This window comes from Musca autumnalis, unplaced genomic scaffold, assembly GCF_047663935.1.
Source record: "Musca autumnalis isolate F117 unplaced genomic scaffold, ASM4766393v1 scaffold_3, whole genome shotgun sequence".
Lineage (NCBI taxonomy): Eukaryota > Metazoa > Arthropoda > Insecta > Diptera > Muscidae > Musca > Musca autumnalis.
The window spans coordinates 83974657-83994862 of NW_027411866.1; the positions used below are offsets into that span (position 1 = coordinate 83974657).

The window sequence follows — 20206 nt, forward strand, 5'->3', positions numbered from 1 at the left end:
TGAAAATTCTTTTAAAATGCACACCGTTGCAAAATCTACCTAATGCATCAGTTTTTTGCCTGATGCTTATTTTGTGTGTATTCTGCGTTTCAGTTGCGCAACAGTGGCGTTTTGGGGTGCAATTCATTCTATTTAAATTTATATTGCAATGGAATTTACAAATTAAAGCCACTAGACATAGTGAAACGTCATAAGGCCAATCTGTGAAAATAAAGAAATTTATTACGTTCAAATTTCAATAAAAATAGTCTTGTCTGCAATTGAATTTTCTAACCCCTCAGTACATTAGGTCTGTACGATAACCCAAAAATTTGTACAAATTCGTACAAATTCTTACTGAATGCTGTTCGATAACAAAATTATCCAGCAAAAGAGAGCGAGTTTGGAGAGATTTTTGGAGAGTTTTGAGACTGAGAACTTGCAAATTTTTGCTGGGAAAATTTGTCCCGCAAAAATTTGCAAGTCTGATCAGCTGATTTGAAAACATTTGTTTTGTTTTATTTTTTATTCTTGTTTGGCGAAAACAAAATTAAGCATTGAAATATCAAAAAATTAAACATCAAAAGCTGAAAAATATAAAAAAATCATGGAAAACAAGAACATCAAATTGATGCAAAAACTTTTCTTCTTCTTCTTCTTTTTCAAAACATTTGATTCCTTGCAAGTTTTTACAAATTGTTGTTCGATAACTTTCTGCAATTTTTCTTGCTTGAGAGAGTAAAATTCACTGAGAGAGGTTGCTGGAATTAGCTGTGTCTGGTTACCCTAAAATTTGTAACAATTTGTACCAATTGTTGCTGGAAGTCGTCTGTTAACACAAAAAACCAGCAAAAGAGAGCGGTTCGAGAGAGACATTTTGACAGTTCTTTCACTGAGAGCTTGCAAATTCTCGCTGGACAAATTTCTTCTAGCAAGCACTTGCAAGCTCTTATCCTCCTGAAAACAATCAATCAGCCGTTTTTAGTTTTTTGTTGATTTATGTTTGTGAACATTAAAAACAATTTTATTGTGGAAATAACATAGTCTAAAAAATATTTTTTTGTTTCATTTTCTTTTTTTTATTTTTAATAAAATACAACGTCTTTGCTTCCTTTGTTGGCGGACAAATTGTTCTGTTTTGGCAAGTCAGCTGATTGCTTGCTGGTTTTTGCTGGGAAGGTGTCTGTTTACTTTTTACAATTTTCTAGCAAAAGAGAATAAAAACCCCTTACTCTCTGAGAAAGTTCTTGCTGGACAATTCTTGCTGGGAAAGTAACCAGACAGACTTATTGACTGAGTAATTTTTGCTGGGAAAGTTATCGTACACACCTATTGTAAACGTACTATAAGCCATAGAAGTTGTTATTGCTCTCAATCAGCTGATTGCCTTTGTTTATAAATAAAATCCCTAATAGCTCTACGTCTCAAAGAAAAACCCGACTAAACTTGACTTATTTTAATTTCCAAGTCAATTTCCAACAAGTAAACTATTTATGTACATATGTACAAAGTCATGCCAAATACCCGAAGCAAAGTGTGTTGTCTTTGTTGTGAAACATGTTTGGAATGGAGTCCGAATTTAATTGGAGACGATGGAGAATGTACCGACGTTTACGAAATAACAGTGAAATATTTTGATCCTATGGTAAGAGTTTGTACTCCTAAAAGTATTGCATACAATTAACTTCGAGGTTCTTTTCCAGGTACTAGCTTTGGAAAATGCTTATGAAGAGTCTCCTATACAATCTAACGTTCTGTGCAAGCCTTGCTGGAACCATATTCTAGAATTTCATGAATTCCAATATAAAGTCTTGGAGAAAAACAATCAAATTCTCAAAGAAGTAAAAGATCGACTACTATCAACAAATGACAAAATAGAAGCGAAAGAAATAAAACATGAGCTCACACAACATATCGTTCCAAACACTGTAGGTGATTCATTCCCTGCGGAGGAAGGAATAACACCATTAGAGAATCTAGCTAATGTAGGGGATGTATTAAATCGAAACGAAAATATTACTGGAGAAGAGCTGTCTATCTTTATTAAGGAAGAAGAAAAACTTGAAGATAATGTGTCTTTTGATACATCAGTTAATGTCGATGGGGAGTATGTTTCTTTCAACGATGATACAAAATCGGAAGACAGTTTAAGTAGGAAAAAATCAGCGAAAGAAATGAAGACAAGAAAAACAACGAAAAAACGACATGAAGAAATCTCATGTTTACAAGCAACTTCAACATCAAAGAAACCAAGAAAACAGAGGAAGAAAAAAGATAAAGCGGTAAAACCTCCAAAAGAGCCAAATTTCAACAGTGCTGAAAAAATCAGGGAAATGGATGAATTTATAGCAAAGTTCATACCAAACTTTGAATGTGATCTCTGTAAAGAAAGTTTCCCCAACTATGACACCTTACGCTTACACTTTACCAAGGAACATCAACAAAAATGTTATGTTATTTGCTGTGACAAGAAGATTCGTCGCCGCTACTTACTGGTTGATCATTTGCATTTGCATATCGACCCCGAAACGTATAAATGTAATCTATGTGGAGCCATTTGTAATAGCAATAGATCTTTGCAAATACATAAACAATTTATGCACGAAACAGTAAAAGATCAGGAGTGTCAAATTTGCCAAAAGAAATTCAAATGTAAAACTGTACTGGAACGGCATATGGCTACGCACGCTACAGGCAAGAAGGACTTCAAATGTGAAGATTGTGGACGATTGTATGCATTCGAATTTCAATTGAAAATGCATGTCAGTAAAGTTCACAATGACCAACAGGTTTGTGATCAATGTGGAAAAACAATTAATGGCACTGCGTCCCTTAAGCTTCATAAAATGGCAATGCATACTGAAGACGGCAAGCGACGAAAATGGCCTTGTGATATTTGTAATGCCCAACTATCCACAAACAATAGTCTCAAATCGCATAAACTATCATTTCATAGTGAGGGAACAACGGCATTTGTGTGTAAAGATTGTGGAAAAGTAGCGGCAAATGAAAAAGCCATGTTGCGACATAAAAAGTTTGTCCACGAAATGGAATGTAAATTTAATTGTACATATTGTGAAAAGTCGTTTAAAAATAATACTAAATTAAAGGAGCATATTGCTACTCACACTGGCCAAAGTTTATACCAATGTACACACTGTCCTCAAACATTTAAAAATAACGCTAACATGCATAAGCATCGAAAGATAGCTCATCCTCTTGAATGGGCAAAATCAAGAGAAAATCGTTTAGTACCAACTAAAGTTAATTCTGATGGCGTAATAAATGCAATTCTTTTATAAGTTCTTAAATATCGTCACCATAAATGCCGGAAGAAGTAACCCACAAAAATAAAACTTTACAGGAGAAACAAAAAACGTTATAAAATGAAAACGGTGTTATAAAATATCGAAAATTTGTAGTATCGTGTTTTAAGACAGAGAAGAAATATATTTTTGGAAAAAAAAATTAAATTTTTTTCCAGAATGTTGGAAGCTGTGTGGGTTACGTCTTTTGGTATTGTATTTTTCTGAAATGCTAAAAGACGTAATCCATAATTTATTGAGTATACATTTGAAGAAACTAGTATAAATGAAAAATTATAAACAAATTAGAACTGGTTTATTGGTCTACGCGGTTAAGCAATCTGACGGTGTTGGGTTCAATACCCAGTCTTGACGTTGATATTTCAATGGACCACAATTAGGTGAATTGTCTATTCCAACCATCACTATAATTACTTATAATTTCAATTGTATTAGACGATATTAAATCTGGAATATTATATTTATTGTTGTATTTAAGTCAATTTATGGACAAAATATAGTTCATATAAATTAAGTGATTTTTAACAGTTTAAATGTAACTTCTAATTGTCATAAGGAATGTTGTCATAAAAGTAATGACAATCACTTGGAATTAAGCGTATTAAGTCTTGCAGGCGTTGAAATTTCTTTTTTGAAACTTTTAGCCTTTGTGTTTACATCTGAGGAGGATCCACTGCCTCAAAATTTCCGGAAGTTCTCTATGGTAGAATGTGGTAGTCGTCTTTGATATCAGTTTTAAAAAAGATTATACTGTTAGGATCAAAAGCCAATGCGCGCAGTGACTGTAGGATCTCCAGTCTTTTTGTATAAGTAAACCAATACAGAAAATATGGGGTTTTCTCTGGACCTATTTGATTACTACAATCAGTTGATCTCTATTAAACCATGGGTTGGTTGACAAGACCATATTTTGCAAACTTAGAGCCTAATCGTATCCGTCTTCAAAGAATACATGTTTGTACTAGAACTACGTGAAGTTTGAGCATATACACGTTTTCGTATCAACGCCTCAAATTTTGAATATTTCCGTTCGTTCTTTCTCTTGAGAAAATTAACAATATCGAGACGAGCATTGCCTTCCGAATAACCACTTCCTTTTGTACGGTTAACATATTTGGTCTGTTCCAGTACTGTAAGAATCTACTAATTTTTACTATTTTTCCGATAACATAAAGGAAAAAATGTTATCGTAGTAAAAAATAGTAGCTTCTTGCAGGTTCTGGAACACAGCAATTGTTTTCCATATGTGCGTTTTAGATGTTTATTTAAATCAGGGCATAGGTCTTCTGTCATCATATTCAATTATTTCAATTATGGATTTTTTCTGTAAGACCAGTAAAAACCGTCTAAAGTGAAAGTTATTGCTTAAAAAATTAACTAAAAGAATGGTCTTTGTGATGTTTGAAAAAAAGCTACCATTCTCGAGATATCGTCACCTAAGAGTCAAATTACGCCTATGGTGAAATAAGCCGAGTAAGAGACAAAACTGTTAAAGTAACTACACCATGTGATAGGTATTTTCATAAGCTTTCATACATTTCCCATTTTGTAGTAATCGATTCAGTAGAACCGGCTATAACCCGGTTTTGAACCTGGATTTTCGGGTCAAATAACCGGTTAACCGAATCCGCCCCCGTGGAAATTATACATTAACTCAATAAGCACTCCCTCTGACATTACAATTGCTGCAAAAATCAAAGAATACATGGTTTGTACTGCTGTTTAGTTTTGAAATAATGTGGGTTACACCTTTTGTGTTCTATGAAAATTTTAGCATTCTGTTACGTCTATTGGCATTTCTTGAATAGGATCGTTATTTTTAAACGTAGAAGCTTGAAATTTTGCCAGAGCATCAGATTAATACATCAGATTCCATCAAAAAACGAATTTCGGTTTCCATGTCGGTTACGTCTTCCGGCATTTATGGTGACGATATTTATGTATTCTAACGTTTTTTTATATTTATTTAACAAACATTTTTTGGAAAGAGTCATTTTACCTGATGCTTATTTTTTTTTTATTCTGCGTTTCAAATGCACAACAGTGGCGTTTTGGAGTGCAATTCATTCTATTTAAATTTATATTGCAATGGAATTTACAAATTAAAGCCACTAGACATAGTGAAACGTCATAAGGCCAATCTGTGAAAATAAAGAAATTTATTACGTTCAAATTTCAATAAAAATAGTCTTGTCTCTGTAGTCTTTCGCGATTTTTTTAAATATGTTGCAATTGAATTTTCTAAACCCCCAGTACATTGTAAACGTACTATAAGCCATAGAAGTTGTTATTGCTCTCAATCAGCTGATTGCCTTTGTTTATAAATAAAATCCCTATTAGCTCTACGTCTCAAAGAAAAAACCGACTGAACTTGACTTATTTTAATCTCCAAGTCAATTTCCAACAAGTAAACTATTTATGTATGTACAAAGATATGCCAAATACCCGAAGCAAAGTGTGTTGTCTTTGTTGTGAAACATGTTTGGAATGGAGTCCGAATTTAATTGGAGACGATGGAGAATGTACCGACGTTTACGAAAAGACAGTGAAATATTTTGATCCCATGGTAATTGCTTTTTCTCGTAAAAGTATTTCATACAATCTACTTCGAGGTTCTTTTTCAGGTACTGGCTTTGCAAAATGCTTATGAAGAGTCTCCTATACAGTCTAACGTCCTTTGTAAGTTTTGTTGGAAACATATTCAAGATTTTCATGAATTCCAACATAAAGTTTTGGAGAAAAACAATCAAATGCTTAATGTTATAAAAGATGGAGAATTGCCGACAACACACGACAATATAGGAGAAGAAGGAGTTAAACCTGAACACACACAATATATCGTATCAGACGAAGGAGGAGGAGATTCGAATCCCGGGATTCAAAACAGTACAGAAGTACCACCATTAGAATACCCAGCAAAGGCGCAAAATAAATCTTTAAACGGGCTATTTAATAAAGTATTGCAACAAAGTACAAATATCGCTGAAGATGCCCTATCTATCTCTATAAAGGAAGAACAAACGTTTGAAGATAATGCATCAATTAGTGGCGACGAAGAATGTGCATCTTTTCACGATGATTCGATATCGGAAGACAGTTCATGTTTCAAAGAAGCTCATACAAAACCAAGGAAACAGAGGAAGAAAAAAGATAAACATGATACCCATCCGAAAGAACCTAGGTTTAACAGTGCGGAAAAACTTAAGGAACAAGACGAACTTATAGCAAATTTACTACCAAGTTTAGAATGTGATCTATGTAAACAAAATTTCCCCAACTACAATATGTTGCGCTTACATTTTACCAAGGAACATCAGCAAAAATGTTATGTATTCTGCTGCGAAAAAAAATTTCGTCGTCGCTTCATGTTAGTTGAACACTTGCGTTTACATTTAGATCCGGAGACGTACAAATGTGATCTTTGTGGAGCCATTTGCCATAGTAGTGGATCCTTACAAAATCACAAACAGTTCATGCATGAAGCAATCAAAAGCCACGAATGTTCAATATGTCAAAGGAAATTCAAAAGTAAAACCATAATGGAGCGACATACGGCTACACACGCTACAGGCAAGAAAGACTTTAAATGTGTAGATTGTGGACGTTCATATGCATTTGAATTTCAATTGAAAATTCATGCCAGTAAAGTTCACAATGATCCACAAGTTTGTGATCAATGTGGAAAAACACTAAACGGCTCGGCAGCCCTTAAACACCATAAAATGGTACAGCATACTGATGATGGTGAGCGGCGAAAATGGTCCTGTGATATTTGCAACGCCCAACTATCATCAAACAGTAGTCTTCAGTCACATAAATTATCATTTCATAATGATGGAACAACGGCTTTTGTGTGTAAAGACTGTGGAAAAGTTGCGGCAAGTGAAAAAGCATTGCTGCAACATAAAAAGTTTGTTCATTTACTGGAACCTAAATACAAGTGTACATATTGTGAAAAGTCTTTTAAGAGAAATATACATTTAAAGGAACACATTGCTACACATACTGGTGAGAGTTTATATCAATGCCCACATTGTCCTCAAACATTTAAAAATAACGCTAACAGACATAAGCATCGAAAGATAGCTCATCCCATTGAATGGGCAAAGGCAAGAGAAAATCGCTTTGTGGCACCAAAAGTCAATTCTGATGGCATAAAAAATGCAATTCTTTTATAAGCTCACGCTTAATTTTTTTTTATAATTCGAAACACCACCTAAGTTGAGACACTTAAAGCCAAGAAGACTCATGTATCCCTAAGGCAACTTTTCTAATAAGCTTATTTTTGGGATTACAAAAATTACATTGATTATATTCAACATGTTGCGTGGATTTTAATGTATTGCACATTGTTATTATTGATTTGTTGGTTTTGTTTGAAGAGGCTTAGAATAGAATTATTAGATTGATAGTCTATTCAAAAGGAACAGTGGTCTTCTGCAATATTATGGGAATTGCGATACAAATTTTGATGGCGCCAATATCCTGAGAGTTCCCCGAGATTCTTGAATCGATTGTGCCTAACTGCCTAATATACAATTCCACGGGTACATTTCAACCGACTACATACATGTATTGGCTTTATGCGATTTACAAATAAAGTAATGAACAAAACAACATTACCATATAAAGAGAAAACAAAATTGTACGTGTATGTAGGTTATGTTAATGATTACGTGTTAACTGTGTTATGAACATTTTTACTTGTGTTGTTGAAAAATGTACATACCTCCTATTTATTAAAATAAAATTTTACTAATTTTCATTTGAAAATATCTCCTAAAACTCTTTTGAGAAGTAATAAATAATAAGATCCGGCATCTTGGATTTGTCAACGAAAATATACCCGCAATTGCTTGTGCTAGTAAAGACTGTATTCCTTTTTGGGTCTGCTGTGAGAATTTCACTTGTGGGAAATTTGTCGCTTTTAGTAACTCGCACATCTACAAATGATTTTGCAATTTTTGGTATTGTTCTTAATAAATTAAAAAGGTTTTGCAAGTTTTTGCGTAATGGAACACTCATTATTTAATAATGAAAATTCGAAAATCAGACGTAATGTGATTTTCTTGAATCCTCCGTAAATAAGGTGCGAGAGGGGAAGTACTTACTAGTGAATATTTACAAATGGGCGGGTTGATATCAACATTTGAAACGCCTAACAATTACCCTAAGGACAAGGGGTTTTAGAGAGAGCTTCATCGAACGGAGCAAGACCACCACCAGTGTCATATTAATTTGCTGCAACAACTCGCACACATATTGGACACTGGAATAGATACATTTCTTCCGAAGTAAACGAATTAAATGCAAAATGACCAAGTGTTAAAAATTTTGTGGGAAAGCTGACGCAACATAAATGTATGAAATACAGTAGTCGCTTAAAATCGTAGGAATAGAGCGATCTTTTCATTGTTCATTGTACATATTATACTACAGAGGACTGTTATCATGCTTTCCAGAGAAACACATAACGCATTACAAAATAATGTAAACAAGCTACCATATGCATTACCAGTACTTGAAAAGTAATGGGTTTTTTATGCATTTATTGGGCAAATACACTTATTTACAAAAAGTGGGAGTTGTAGCGAAACTGAACATAGATTCAAATCAATTATTTTGTTATAAACATAAAACTTAATGTTGTTGTTGTAGCAACGCAAATGTGTTTCAGTTATCAGGTTCTAGTTCCTCTGTATTAGACTCAAGAATTCTGCAATCTGGACTGGTTGTGTCCATCACGAGATAGGTGAGTGGGGTGAGCTGGGCAGCTAAACAAATGCAGTGTATCGTGTGGTCCCAATCCACAGGCTCTGCAAGAGTTGTTTATCGTGGCGTCAATTCGAGCCCAATACGAATTGAGGCGGCTGCATCGTCCCGATCTTGAAAATGTTCTACTACCATCGCAGAAGGGACAAGGGAGACTCCTGATATGCATGTTGTTCTAGAGGTTCTCTTTTATACATTTGGATCTCTCTCTAGATCATGAAGATCTCTCCTGACGTGCCTGGGTGGAGGAAGCCTGTCCATTAAATCGTGACAGGGATGCTCACTGCGATAACACCCAAGCAGGTAATGCATCGACAACATCTTGTTGTGTTGACGCACCGATAAAATCTTCGTCTCCTCATGAAGATGGTCCACTGTTGTCATGAGAAGGCAGCATTCTGGCAGGTTTCAATCTTCTTCCACTAGTAGTGCTAATCTTTGCAGACCACGCTGGCGCCGCATAGCTTACCACAGACCGGCCTATTGCATTGTAGGTGGTCAACAAGGTTCCTTTGTCAGCTCCCAAGTGCTGCACCTCTAATGGAAGAACTGCTCTAAGCGATAGGACCCGACGCCAAGATCGTACAATCATCCGCATACGTCACGATCTCTATGCCGTCGGGAGGGTGTGGAAATCCAGAAAGGTAGAGTTCAAACAGTTCCGGAGATAACCGCTCCTTGGGGGTTAACTTAATAATCGTTATAAAACTTATTAATCGTTTTTAGTGAGCGTTTTATAACTACATATTTACCACGCTCGCCTTTCGCTTTTGGTTTCGGTTAAATCCGGTACAAAGAATCCAAAGAATCCGCAGCCGTGGGATAGATATAAATATTCAATAATTTGTTTATCTTGGGAATAATAGAGAGTATAGTTGACTTCCGAAACTGCTTTGTTTCAGTTTTTGCTTGTGCTTTATGAAAGTATTTTAAACTGCACACCGTTTCAAAATCTACCATTGCATCAGTTTTCTACCTGATGCTCATTTTTTGTGTATTTGAAGTGCAATAAATCACTTTGATATGGAATAGGATGCTTAAGAAGTTATACCTAGTTGTGCAGACCAAAAATTTCATGATTTTTTTAAAAGTCAACCATTTTTTTCGATTTATTGAAAGTAACAAGTAAGGGTAGCCCATTAAGACAACTACAAAGTAATTGACGTTTCGGAATTCAGCCTATCATTTCAGCAAATCATTAGCCTTCTTGGTATGATGGGGGTTATTCTGAACGAAAATTCCCCGTGGGTTTTTGTCTTTCCGCCGTTTCAATTTATAATAGAAAGTGAAAAAAACTCACGGGGGATTTTCGTTTAGAATAACCTCAGATACTTGTATTTTAGTTTTGAAGACTGCAGTATTCAATTTCAATCAGCCCTATTCTGAACATTCCCATGGGAACTGTTTCCCATGGGAGCGAAATTTCCCATTCCCACGTTTTCCATATTCTCAACGACGTGGGAACAGCAAACGATGGGAGCTGAAATTTCGAAATTCGAAATCAGTAACACCAAATTATTATAGCATACTTTTGGGGGGTTGTAATTATGTTTTGTAATACAAAATGCCTATTTGCATTGAATTCGCAAAAGCACAACTCACTTAATTCAACAACCGTGCATTGATTTATGGGTTTTTTAAGTGAATGGAGTCAACGATGTGTGGTGTTGTTCTAATAAGCTCATTTTCTTCAGAATTTGCGAATTGGTGTAAGCATTTTTATAATTAGTAGGCAAACATAAGTTTTGTGTATAAAGTAATAGGAACTTTTTAAGTTTGCAACGAATTTAAAAATTGCATGTTGATTCGGAATAATTTTAGTTAGGGGTTTAACGCGTATATCGCCAGTTTTACTTATTACTAATGATCGCTAGAACTCGTATTTTCCATATTTTTAAAAAAATTCAAAAAAATAAATTCGGATATTTTTCGGATATTATTACATATTTCTGAAGACGTATCTCAAAAAAAAAAAAAGAAAAAAAAATACGTTTTTGATTGAATCTAAAACTAAAACACATGCCCTTGCAAAATTTCAAGCTTCTACGTTCAAAAATAACGATCCTATTCAAGAAAAGGCATTTCGGAAAATGGAATAGCATTGCAATAATTTAGCATATATGTATGTACGTTTGTGTGATCGTTGTCGTGTAGTTGAGGAGACTAACACGTTTTCAATAGAACGTTAGTCGTCTGATTTAAAAAACCCGAAGGTTATATTACGAAAATGAATAAGAGTTGTAAAGATTGTATATATTATGGCTATTTTCCAATATATTTTAATAATTATTGGCCAAAATTGTTTTGAAATTGATTTGTTTTTACTTGCTGTGCTGCGTTAACAGAATCAACCATGACTCTTTTTCTCGTATTTCAATACATATGGTCTGTTCCAGAACTGCAAAAATCTACTAAATATTTTTTTGTTTTGTTCGATAACATAAAGGAAAATTTTTTATCGGTGTAAAACATGTTAGATTCTTGCAGGAATATGCAATCCGAAGTCTACTAATGACATATTTTACAGTACATTCTGTATGATTTTATTAAGCAAACACATGGCGATTATAAATATTTGCAATAATTTTGTCGTGTAGATGTCTTAAAATATGAAATTTCATAAAAATATGAAATTTCTTGAAATTTTTTTTCAAACTCCCACACTGTTTGCTGGGGAGATTTTTCCCACAAAAAGACACAAAATTCTCCCACAATTCAAGATAGAGAATGTATACTTTTTTCCCATGGGAACAAATTCCCAATTCGAACTTCATTCAGAATGAGGGAAGATGGGAAATGGGAAAAAAACTCCCACAAAATTTTATTCAGAATACGAAAATGTGGGAATGGGAAAAAATTCCCAACTCCCATGCGTTCAGAATAGGGCTGAATGTCTTTATCCATCTTAGAAGCGTCGGTATAAATCCCATGTGAACTGTTGTGGGCTCAAACACCCCTTATAGTTATTTGTACGCAAAATAAGCATGAAGTTTGTTACCTGTTCTCCCGGTGATACTTTGATTTTGAAGAGTGTCCATTGCGATGTGGTAGGTCGTCATATTTAGTATTATGAAGATTTTAGGTAAATAGTTCGGCTGATTGTGCCATTTTGAGTTTCCAGTGAATAGTTTGAATAGTTATACCGTTTTCCATGATGGATGTTATAAAAATCGGCCCACCCCGTAGCATAATTCCATTTTTCACCATCGTATGAGCCTGTGTGTATCTGCCCACAAAAAAACGTAACGAAAACGGACCCTAATTTGATCGAAAAAAATTACTGATTTGCTATAGTAAACTAACTTCTTTAGTCAAATAACTAAGAATTATGGCGTCGATTATGGATAGCAACCCAGCTTCAGTTGCGTTGCCGACAACAAATTTAATAATCCATTTCAGCATTGAAGTTCATACTTTATAAAAATAAATAGCTGAAGGTTCAAAACACTGATGAATTTTGATTTCTGTCGTTTCACTTATTTTAATTGTATGATTATCTCTTCTGGCATCGCAAATACAGTTGTGTTACTATCCATAATCGAATCCATAGTTCTTGGACAAATAAGTGGAAGTCAGCATATTATGGTAAAGCATGAATTTTGTTATTTCAATCCATATATCAGCAAATGCAAGGCATTGTTGTCAAAAAAATTCCCCAAGTTGAAACGAAGCATAGATGCAAAATAAATAAAACGTAGAAACAATTATACAATTATTTCTTAGGCAGATTTTAGATCAGTTTTTATACAATTCAATTTTTAAAGTCAAATCGACAATCTAGAAAAATTCTTTCCAACCAATGAAATCGTTAGTTGACCCCATATCTCATATTTATTTTGTTTTTTAATAAATGTAGTATAGTATTTAACATTATTATTTATATGTTGTTGTTCTGGTGTTACTATTCAAATGTCAAACAGCATCTTTAAGAATAACAAGGACATTTGGAAAATATAAATGCAAACACACATTGGCTTTATTACAAATTGTACAATTTAATGAAAACAATTTTTTTTAAAAGAAGTACGTACAAATAAAATTATTAATTAATTTTGCAGAGAGATTTTAAATGTTTTCAACATATTTGATACAAAATAATTTCTTTTTAAATGAAACAATTTTTTTTTTTGGAATTTGTTTCGTTTCTTTTTTATTCTTTTTTTATGTGTACGTTCTCCTCTTGTATAAACAAAGATTCTATTGTTCTGTATATTTGTTTTTAAATTTATTTTTTTTCCATTGAATGTTAAAAGATATGCTTGTGTGTTTGTGTGGACATTTGTATCGTTATTCCATTTCCAATATATGTATATTTTAGTTTTTCGATTTGAATTCAAATAACATTAAAATAAAATCTGATGACAATAAGGCATAATCAGAAGAGTGGTGGCTTTCTGGAAGGGACACTTGTAAAAATATGGACTTCAGTTGAAGCAGCGCCTGATCCAATCGTTGTAAATTTATCTAGTAATCATCTAAATCAAAGTCCTCGTTGTCCAGTTCGTCGAGTTGCATACTTTGGAAGTCTACCTTGTAGCGTAGAATGCCACCGATACCACCGAAACCGCGTACAAACTGACTTCCTTCTTGTGACCTATCGGTAATGATTTCAAGGGTGGCACCAAAAATTTTGTAGTTATTCGCCAGCCATTCCAAAAGTGGCATAGATTCAACAAGTTCCATCTCAACTCCGGTTTCCTTGTCCGTGAAGTGGGATTTGTCTTTTTCTTGTTCCGGCGTCAAATGTAATACTGTGGTCGACGTAGAACTTGCATGGTTTTTCAAAACATATCGCTGAATGTCCAAATTCTCCCAACAGATCAAGGTTTCGACGGAGCCCAATTCCAAAGCACGCAACGTATCCTCAATACCGAAGCAATATTTTCCAGTGTCCTGCGAAATCTCATCAAAGTACCGGCCAATCAATTTCTTCTCTTGAATGAATTTGACATTTTGCAGTGACTCAGCTGCCAACTCAATAGCCTGGTTGAAACCGTTTTCACCACCATACGAGACATCCACCATTTTGATGATCTTCGATTGCAATCTGGGATCGAACATATCAGATTGACCCAACTCAGTTTTGAAATCGGCACTACCGGCCAAGATCAAACCGGCTACATTCGGTTTATCGTTTGTGATGAATAACTGAGTAGCAACCTCTGCTACTTTACGCACATAGTTATGACGTTTTTCCATACGCAAACGAGCGAAACGCAATGCAGACTGACCACCTCTACCGTGCTTTTTTGGCAAATCCACAGTGAATTTGTGCAAAACATCGCGAGTATTGCCCTGCAATGTACCGAACAGTGCTCCATTACCATCCATCACAATAAAACCGAATTTATTATCATCGGCCAAGAGGGCAGTCAAGGCTTCAGTGTGGAATTTATTGTCGCACAAGTAGAGCGAAGTATTGATGGGTTTGAAGGGCTCAAAATCAATGTTGACCTTCTTTTCTTTGCCTTCATCTGTGACAATGGTGCCGCAATAAATAACCAATCCATTGGGTGGCACCTTGGTATACAACTTGAGTCTATGTTGTACCGAAGTGATTGCACCCAAAACGGATAGACGATTCACTCGCGACTTGATGTTCGAGGCCGTACCAAATTCATCGGCCAACATTTTGCTGACACGTGATATTTGATCCTTGGGTGGAATAATGAGGGATATCATACTGGTACCATTACCTCGGGCCATTTCCAGACTTTTAATTAGTTTCTTAATTTTCCATATTTCGACATTACGATCAGCTGACGTTTCTTCAGACATTTTGTTAATATTTTCTACGATCACCACAAATCCAAATCTCGATCTTTATTTTGTCCGAAGAATTTTTCTGCCAGATAGATCGAGTCTGCAAACGCCACGATTCCCTCTTTTGTGTATAAAATAGATTTTTACTTTCTACTTCGATAAAATGGTAGGCCCACACGAGCAATTTCGTGTAGCGTGTTCATAAAGGTAGTTCACACTTCGAGATGTGATATGCACGATCAAATAAATGATTGGACCAAACCCTTTATTCGCAATAAGAAATGTACACCTTTGTATTTTTTTGCTTCCCGAAACTAAAATAAAAATTATAAAAAACAATTTTGCATATTTTTGTTTATTATTGTGAAAACGATAATTTAATTTATAAATAAGCTTACGTACTTAAAATTTTAAAATTGTCAAAATGACTACTTTATTATTGAATTATTTTATAATCTGGTGTGAACTCCTCGAAAAATAAGGTATTCACACACGCAGATCTTTTGAGAGGGTAACCACCTAAATGGTGACGTTTCGATTATTAAGTAATCGATCGACATTTTTGCAAGGTAACCAGTTTTGGCCAGTTCGAGTAAATGAACAGATTTTAAAAGAGTTACGTATAATTGTATATAGACATACTGATGTACATATGTATGCATTATAGGAGGGGTGTAAAGGTGTCAACAGTAATGAATCATACTTAAGGGTAGTTTACACTATATGTAAATGTCATATGACATGAAATTTACCATCGTTATATATTCGCTAATATGTGCAATATAGGAGATTTTCCTTACGCGATTTACTCTGTGCGTCCACACCAACAAAAATGTAAAAAAATACGTCTCAACATTGCCTTAATGGGTAGATATGGAATATTTTTATTTCGGGTCAGATGACATTTACATATAGTGTAAACTACCCCTTATGGGTACTTTACACGGAATGTTTTTTACATATGAGTTGTCACTTTGCATAAACATTTTGTATGGGAGAAGTGACAACTCATAAGTAAAAAACATATCGTGTAAAGTACCCATTATTTAAAAATATTATTGTCGTTTAATATTTGGTCTGTTCCTGTACTGCAAGAATCTACTAATTTTTACTATTTTTTCCGATAACATAAATGAAAAAATGTTATCGTAGTAAGGGGTAGTTTACACTATATGTAAATGTCACATGACATGCAATTTTCCATCATTATATAGTCGCTAATATGTGCAATATTGGGGATTTTCCTTACGCCATTTACTTTGTGCGTCCACACCAGCAAAAATATAATAAAATTACGTCTCCACATTGCCTGCGTGGGTAGATATGGAATGTTTTTATTTCGTGTCATATGACATTTACATATAGTGTAAACTACCCCTAAGAAATAGTAGCTTCTTGCAGGTTCTGGAACAGAGCAATAATATAGGAATTGTAAGTAACGTCGCACAATTTTTGGTAATATGGAATTAATAGCCTGCAAGGCACATTGATATAAGGTAGAAGTGACAATCAGCTGTATTTTTACTTTTTTTCTAAATTTGGGTTTCAAAATGTATTAGGGTCTACTCATGAAATTTGGAACTTCGAAATTTGCTACCATAAAATACTTCTTTTCATCCTGACCGTGTAATAAAAATGACCTACGACAGTTCTGAATGCTTTACATTTTCATTTTGATTCAAATTTTTTCTATATTAAAGGATATTCAAAATGTATTCGTTTTTCCTGAGAAAATTTTAAGAACGGCCCTATTATTCAATATTTTCTTTGACATTTATGGTCTGTTCCAGTATTGCAAGAATCTACTAATTTTTACAACTTTTTCGATACATAAAAATAGAAAATGTTATCGTAGTAAAAAATAGTAGCTTCTGGAATAGAGCATAAATTTTCAATAACAACAATGTTGTTTTTGTAAATTTGTTTGTTGTTGTAATTCATGCATATCTTTATATATAAAACTCAATTGTCGTTTGTTGGTAATTGAATCAGTTGAAAACGGCTAGAGCGATTTGGATAATTTTTTGTGGAAATGTTAGTCATAGTCCAGTTTAGGTTTTTATGTAAAAAGAAATTGGCCACGCCCACTTTTCCGCCCACTTTTATAAATATGTTATATCTACGGAACTACTCAATAGATTTTCCTGAAATTTGCAGGGAACGTAGAGTAATGGCCCCCGGTTGAAATAGGCTACATATCTGGTTGAATTTCGGATCGGGCGGGGTACCTCCCCAATTTCAAATGTATCGCCTTGAAAATTAATTTTCGAGTCAATGGCGATTGTGTCTCCGACCTTACGTGCTTATTTGGGGCATTAAAACTGGACAACGCCCACTTTTTTAAATATGTTATATCTACGAAACTACTAAATCAATTTTCCTGAAACTTTCAGCGGATGTACAGGGTTGGTCTCCGATAAAAATAGGCTGCATATTTTTTGACTTTCGGATGGGGCGGGTACCTCCCCTATGCCCTATTTTTGTAAAAATGCAATATTTGCAAAAAATACGAATGTATCGGTTTGGGAATTTATTTGCGAGTCAATGGCGATTGTGTCTCCAAACTTACGTACTTATTTTGTGACTTAAGATCCGACCACGCTCACTTTCTAATTAGGTTATATCTACAGGGGATTTTCAATCGCGATTTGTCTAAACTCTTAAATCTTTATAAATAAAAATCAAATATCGTTAGTTGGTAATGGCATCAGTTGAGAATGACTAGACCGATTTTCGACTTGGGTTTTTATGCAAAGAAAATTTGACCATGCCCACTTTTACGCCCACTCTTTTCAATTTTTTATTTTTATCATTTCTACAAAAACTACTGAACCTATTTTCCTGAAATTGCCAGGGAATGTACAGAGATGGCCCCCGCTTAAAATAGGCTACAAATTCAGTTGAATTTCGGAAAGGGCGGTGTACAAGTTCCGATACAGGCGTATGGACTTGTAGGGGTTCTAAATCTACAGAGTAGTTTTAGAGCCGAAATTAATTGTTGTCCCAAGACGAACAACAACAGCACTTCAATGAATATAGACAACACAACAAGTATTCAGGCGATACTTACGTGTTGCTATTAGGAAACTGGTGGTGTAGGTTGGTTTAAATAAAACACTAGGTTAATTTATAGACGCAGACGGTCTGAAACTTTCGTTTTATTTATAGTTATATTATTCTGCGGCAAAGATGCTGCTTCTGCTTCAAGTATTACAGATTGATTATAGATTGTTTTGACAGAATGATTTGACGTTTGAGTAGTCCTTTTTGACATAGTATCTGGCGCCGATAATTACAGATAGTCGAGGTTTTGGCAGGTATCGATATCGCCTTGCTATTGACTCCAAACCTCGACATGCTCCCCCTCTTGCACGGGTGCAATATTTGGTAGCCGAAATCCTCGTTTTTGTAATGGGAGTTAGGCAACAAGAGTAGCATGTGGTTGTTGCATTTGCCGAAAAAATTTTCCATTGATGATAATTTTGTTGATGTGGTTGCTGAATGGTTCTCTCGTACACCCTATAAGAGATGCCATGATGGACAGGATTCGTGTTTGATCTTTAGACGACAACAGCCAATGTTTCCAAAGTATAGCCAATTTTGATATATTGCTCCTGGGTTCCATATCTTTATATGCCTCTGAAATAACATTGAAGCAGAAAAAAGAGCTAAACCAAATGTTTTATTACGTTTTTTGGCTGAAGCGAAATCATTTGCCAATGGGCTCTTGAAAGTATTTCACCTCTAGTGGTCATAATTTTCATTTTTCTAATCAACTTTTATTTCTGTGTTTTGTAAACCAAAGAATTTTTTTTTTTAGCTTTTCTGACTAAAGCGAAACCATTTTTTGTTTTAAGCAATCAATTCTCAACCTCTTGTAGTTATTTCCATAATTGGATCATTTACTAAAAAAATTTCTTGGCATTTTTTATTGAAATTTTAATGAGGCACCTCTAGTGGCTCATGAAAGAATTTGTTTTATATGTTGAAATTCCTTTGAAATTACCACCTTGTTCTTTTCATTTTTTATATTATTTTTATTTTTTTTTTTTTTAATCTTTTTATCTGATCTTCGATCTTTTGTTTTTATTGGGCATTTTTATCTTGTTTGATAGCCACCTCTAGTGGATATTAAGTATATTTATTTACTTTGCAGGCACCTCTAGTACTTGCATCTTCAGAGTAGAAGCATTATTATATGATCTACGAATTTCAATTTTCACTTCTAGTGACATAAACTCTTCAAATTTCTTCTCATTACATGGGTGATTTGCCAATACCTAACCACCAGTTAATGTATCAACGACTCTAGATCCGTTTTGAACGTTTTGAATCATTGTTGCCACAAGGGACAAAATCTTTCATATACACTCTTCATCTCTATCTATATTCTTCATCATTTGTGCACTTACTGGTGCAATCGCTAATGAACATACCATATTTGGCTTCTATACACTACATCCTTTTCGACATCACTTTTATCATTTTGTTACAATTTTTTATACACAAGTTCCAATACAGTCGAAAGGACTTGTTCGCATCGTATCTATCTTTTCCGTAATAACATATTGTTACATTTTCTCTTGTTCACTTTTACATTTGTTTCAAAGTTGTTGTTATTGTTAATTAAAGGACCATAAATATACCATCCGAAGATGGAATTTTGAGCTATCATGCTCCCAAGTACATTCCTTTTAGTTCCATTTAATATAATGGATGGTATCAAATCACTGCTGATTAATATATCAACTTGATCCGACTTTAGAAATCCTGGGTCAGCAAGTTGTCAACTTCTCTCATATTTAACATATTATGTGACTTAGTTGGAATTGAACTAGTCACATTTTGCATTACTATGACATTTGCTTTTATATTGTAGTTACCCATATTTCCACACAAAGTAATGTTACACATTTCATTACTATGTGCAACCATAGACCCAGTAAGTCCACTTATATTAACATTAGATTCTACTGTTCTAATACCGATTCGTTTCACTATTTTGTCTGTTATAAAAGATCGTTTAGATCCTGTATCAATTAAAGCTCTTACAGTGAAAGTTTTTCCGGCGTGTTTGACTTTTACAAGCGCCGTTGGTAACAACACATCATCATCACTAATTGATAAATGCGTTTCTACATTAGAGCTTTGGGCGGCATTATTGGAAGTACACGGCATGTCATCTGTCGTGACATGTGATACTATTTGCATACTTGCCTCCGATCGAGGACTTTGAGAACCACGCGTTGGTGAGTTCGTACTCGTTGGAAATTGTGGCACATTCCCAATATGCAACTTTGTATGATGCTTCTTCTTGCAATATAAGCATCTATGCATACTAAAACATTCTTGTGTTACATGTCCAC

General features: G+C 34.5%; 3 protein-coding genes across 4 annotated transcripts; 2 read left to right on the top strand and 1 right to left on the bottom strand.

Annotated features, from left to right (window-relative positions):
• Nucleotides 1-1364: 1364 nt before the first annotated feature.
• LOC141396637 (uncharacterized) lies at nucleotides 1365-3292 on the top strand. Of its 2 annotated transcripts, XM_073972261.1 has the most exons (3): nucleotides 1371-1624; nucleotides 1683-3033; nucleotides 3090-3292. In XM_073972261.1, coding segments are annotated over exons 1-3 (1497 nt in total). In that variant the 5' UTR covers nucleotides 1371-1480; the 3' UTR covers nucleotides 3092-3292. The 2 variants fall into 2 exon arrangements, with proteins under 2 accessions (XP_073828361.1, XP_073828362.1); XM_073972260.1 differs by having other exon boundaries at nucleotides 1365-1624; nucleotides 1683-3292.
• A 138-nt stretch (nucleotides 3293-3430) lies between these two features.
• On the top strand, nucleotides 3431-8078 carry LOC141396638 (uncharacterized). Its single transcript, XM_073972262.1, has 2 exons — nucleotides 3431-5871; nucleotides 5930-8078. The coding sequence occupies exons 1-2, from the start codon at nucleotides 5728-5730 to the stop codon at nucleotides 7481-7483; spliced, it is 1698 nt and encodes a 565-aa protein (XP_073828363.1). The 5' UTR covers nucleotides 3431-5727; the 3' UTR covers nucleotides 7484-8078.
• Nucleotides 8079-13275: 5197 nt separating this feature from the next.
• On the bottom strand, nucleotides 13276-14855 carry LOC141396640 (eukaryotic peptide chain release factor subunit 1-like). The gene has a single exon (XM_073972264.1). The coding sequence runs from the start codon at nucleotides 14853-14855 to the stop codon at nucleotides 13542-13544; it is 1314 nt and encodes a 437-aa protein (XP_073828365.1). The 3' UTR covers nucleotides 13276-13541.
• Nucleotides 14856-20206: the final 5351 nt, after the last annotated feature.

What these genes read in the sequence shown, in the direction of transcription:
- LOC141396637 (XM_073972260.1), top strand. Translation starts at nt 1,481, where the DNA reads ATGTACAAAGTCATGCCAAATACCCGAAGCAAAGTGTGTTGTCTTTGT. An exon ending in TGAAATATTTTGATCCTATG is followed by an intron (nt 1,625 to 1,682) that starts GTAAGAGTTTGT and finishes GTTCTTTTCCAG; the next exon opens with GTACTAGCTTTGGAAAATGC.
- LOC141396640 (XM_073972264.1), bottom strand. Translation starts at nt 14,855, where the DNA reads ATGTCTGAAGAAACGTCAGCTGATCGTAATGTCGAAATATGGAAAATT.
- LOC141396638 (XM_073972262.1), top strand. Translation starts at nt 5,728, where the DNA reads ATGTACAAAGATATGCCAAATACCCGAAGCAAAGTGTGTTGTCTTTGT. An exon ending in TGAAATATTTTGATCCCATG is followed by an intron (nt 5,872 to 5,929) that starts GTAATTGCTTTT and finishes GTTCTTTTTCAG; the next exon opens with GTACTGGCTTTGCAAAATGC.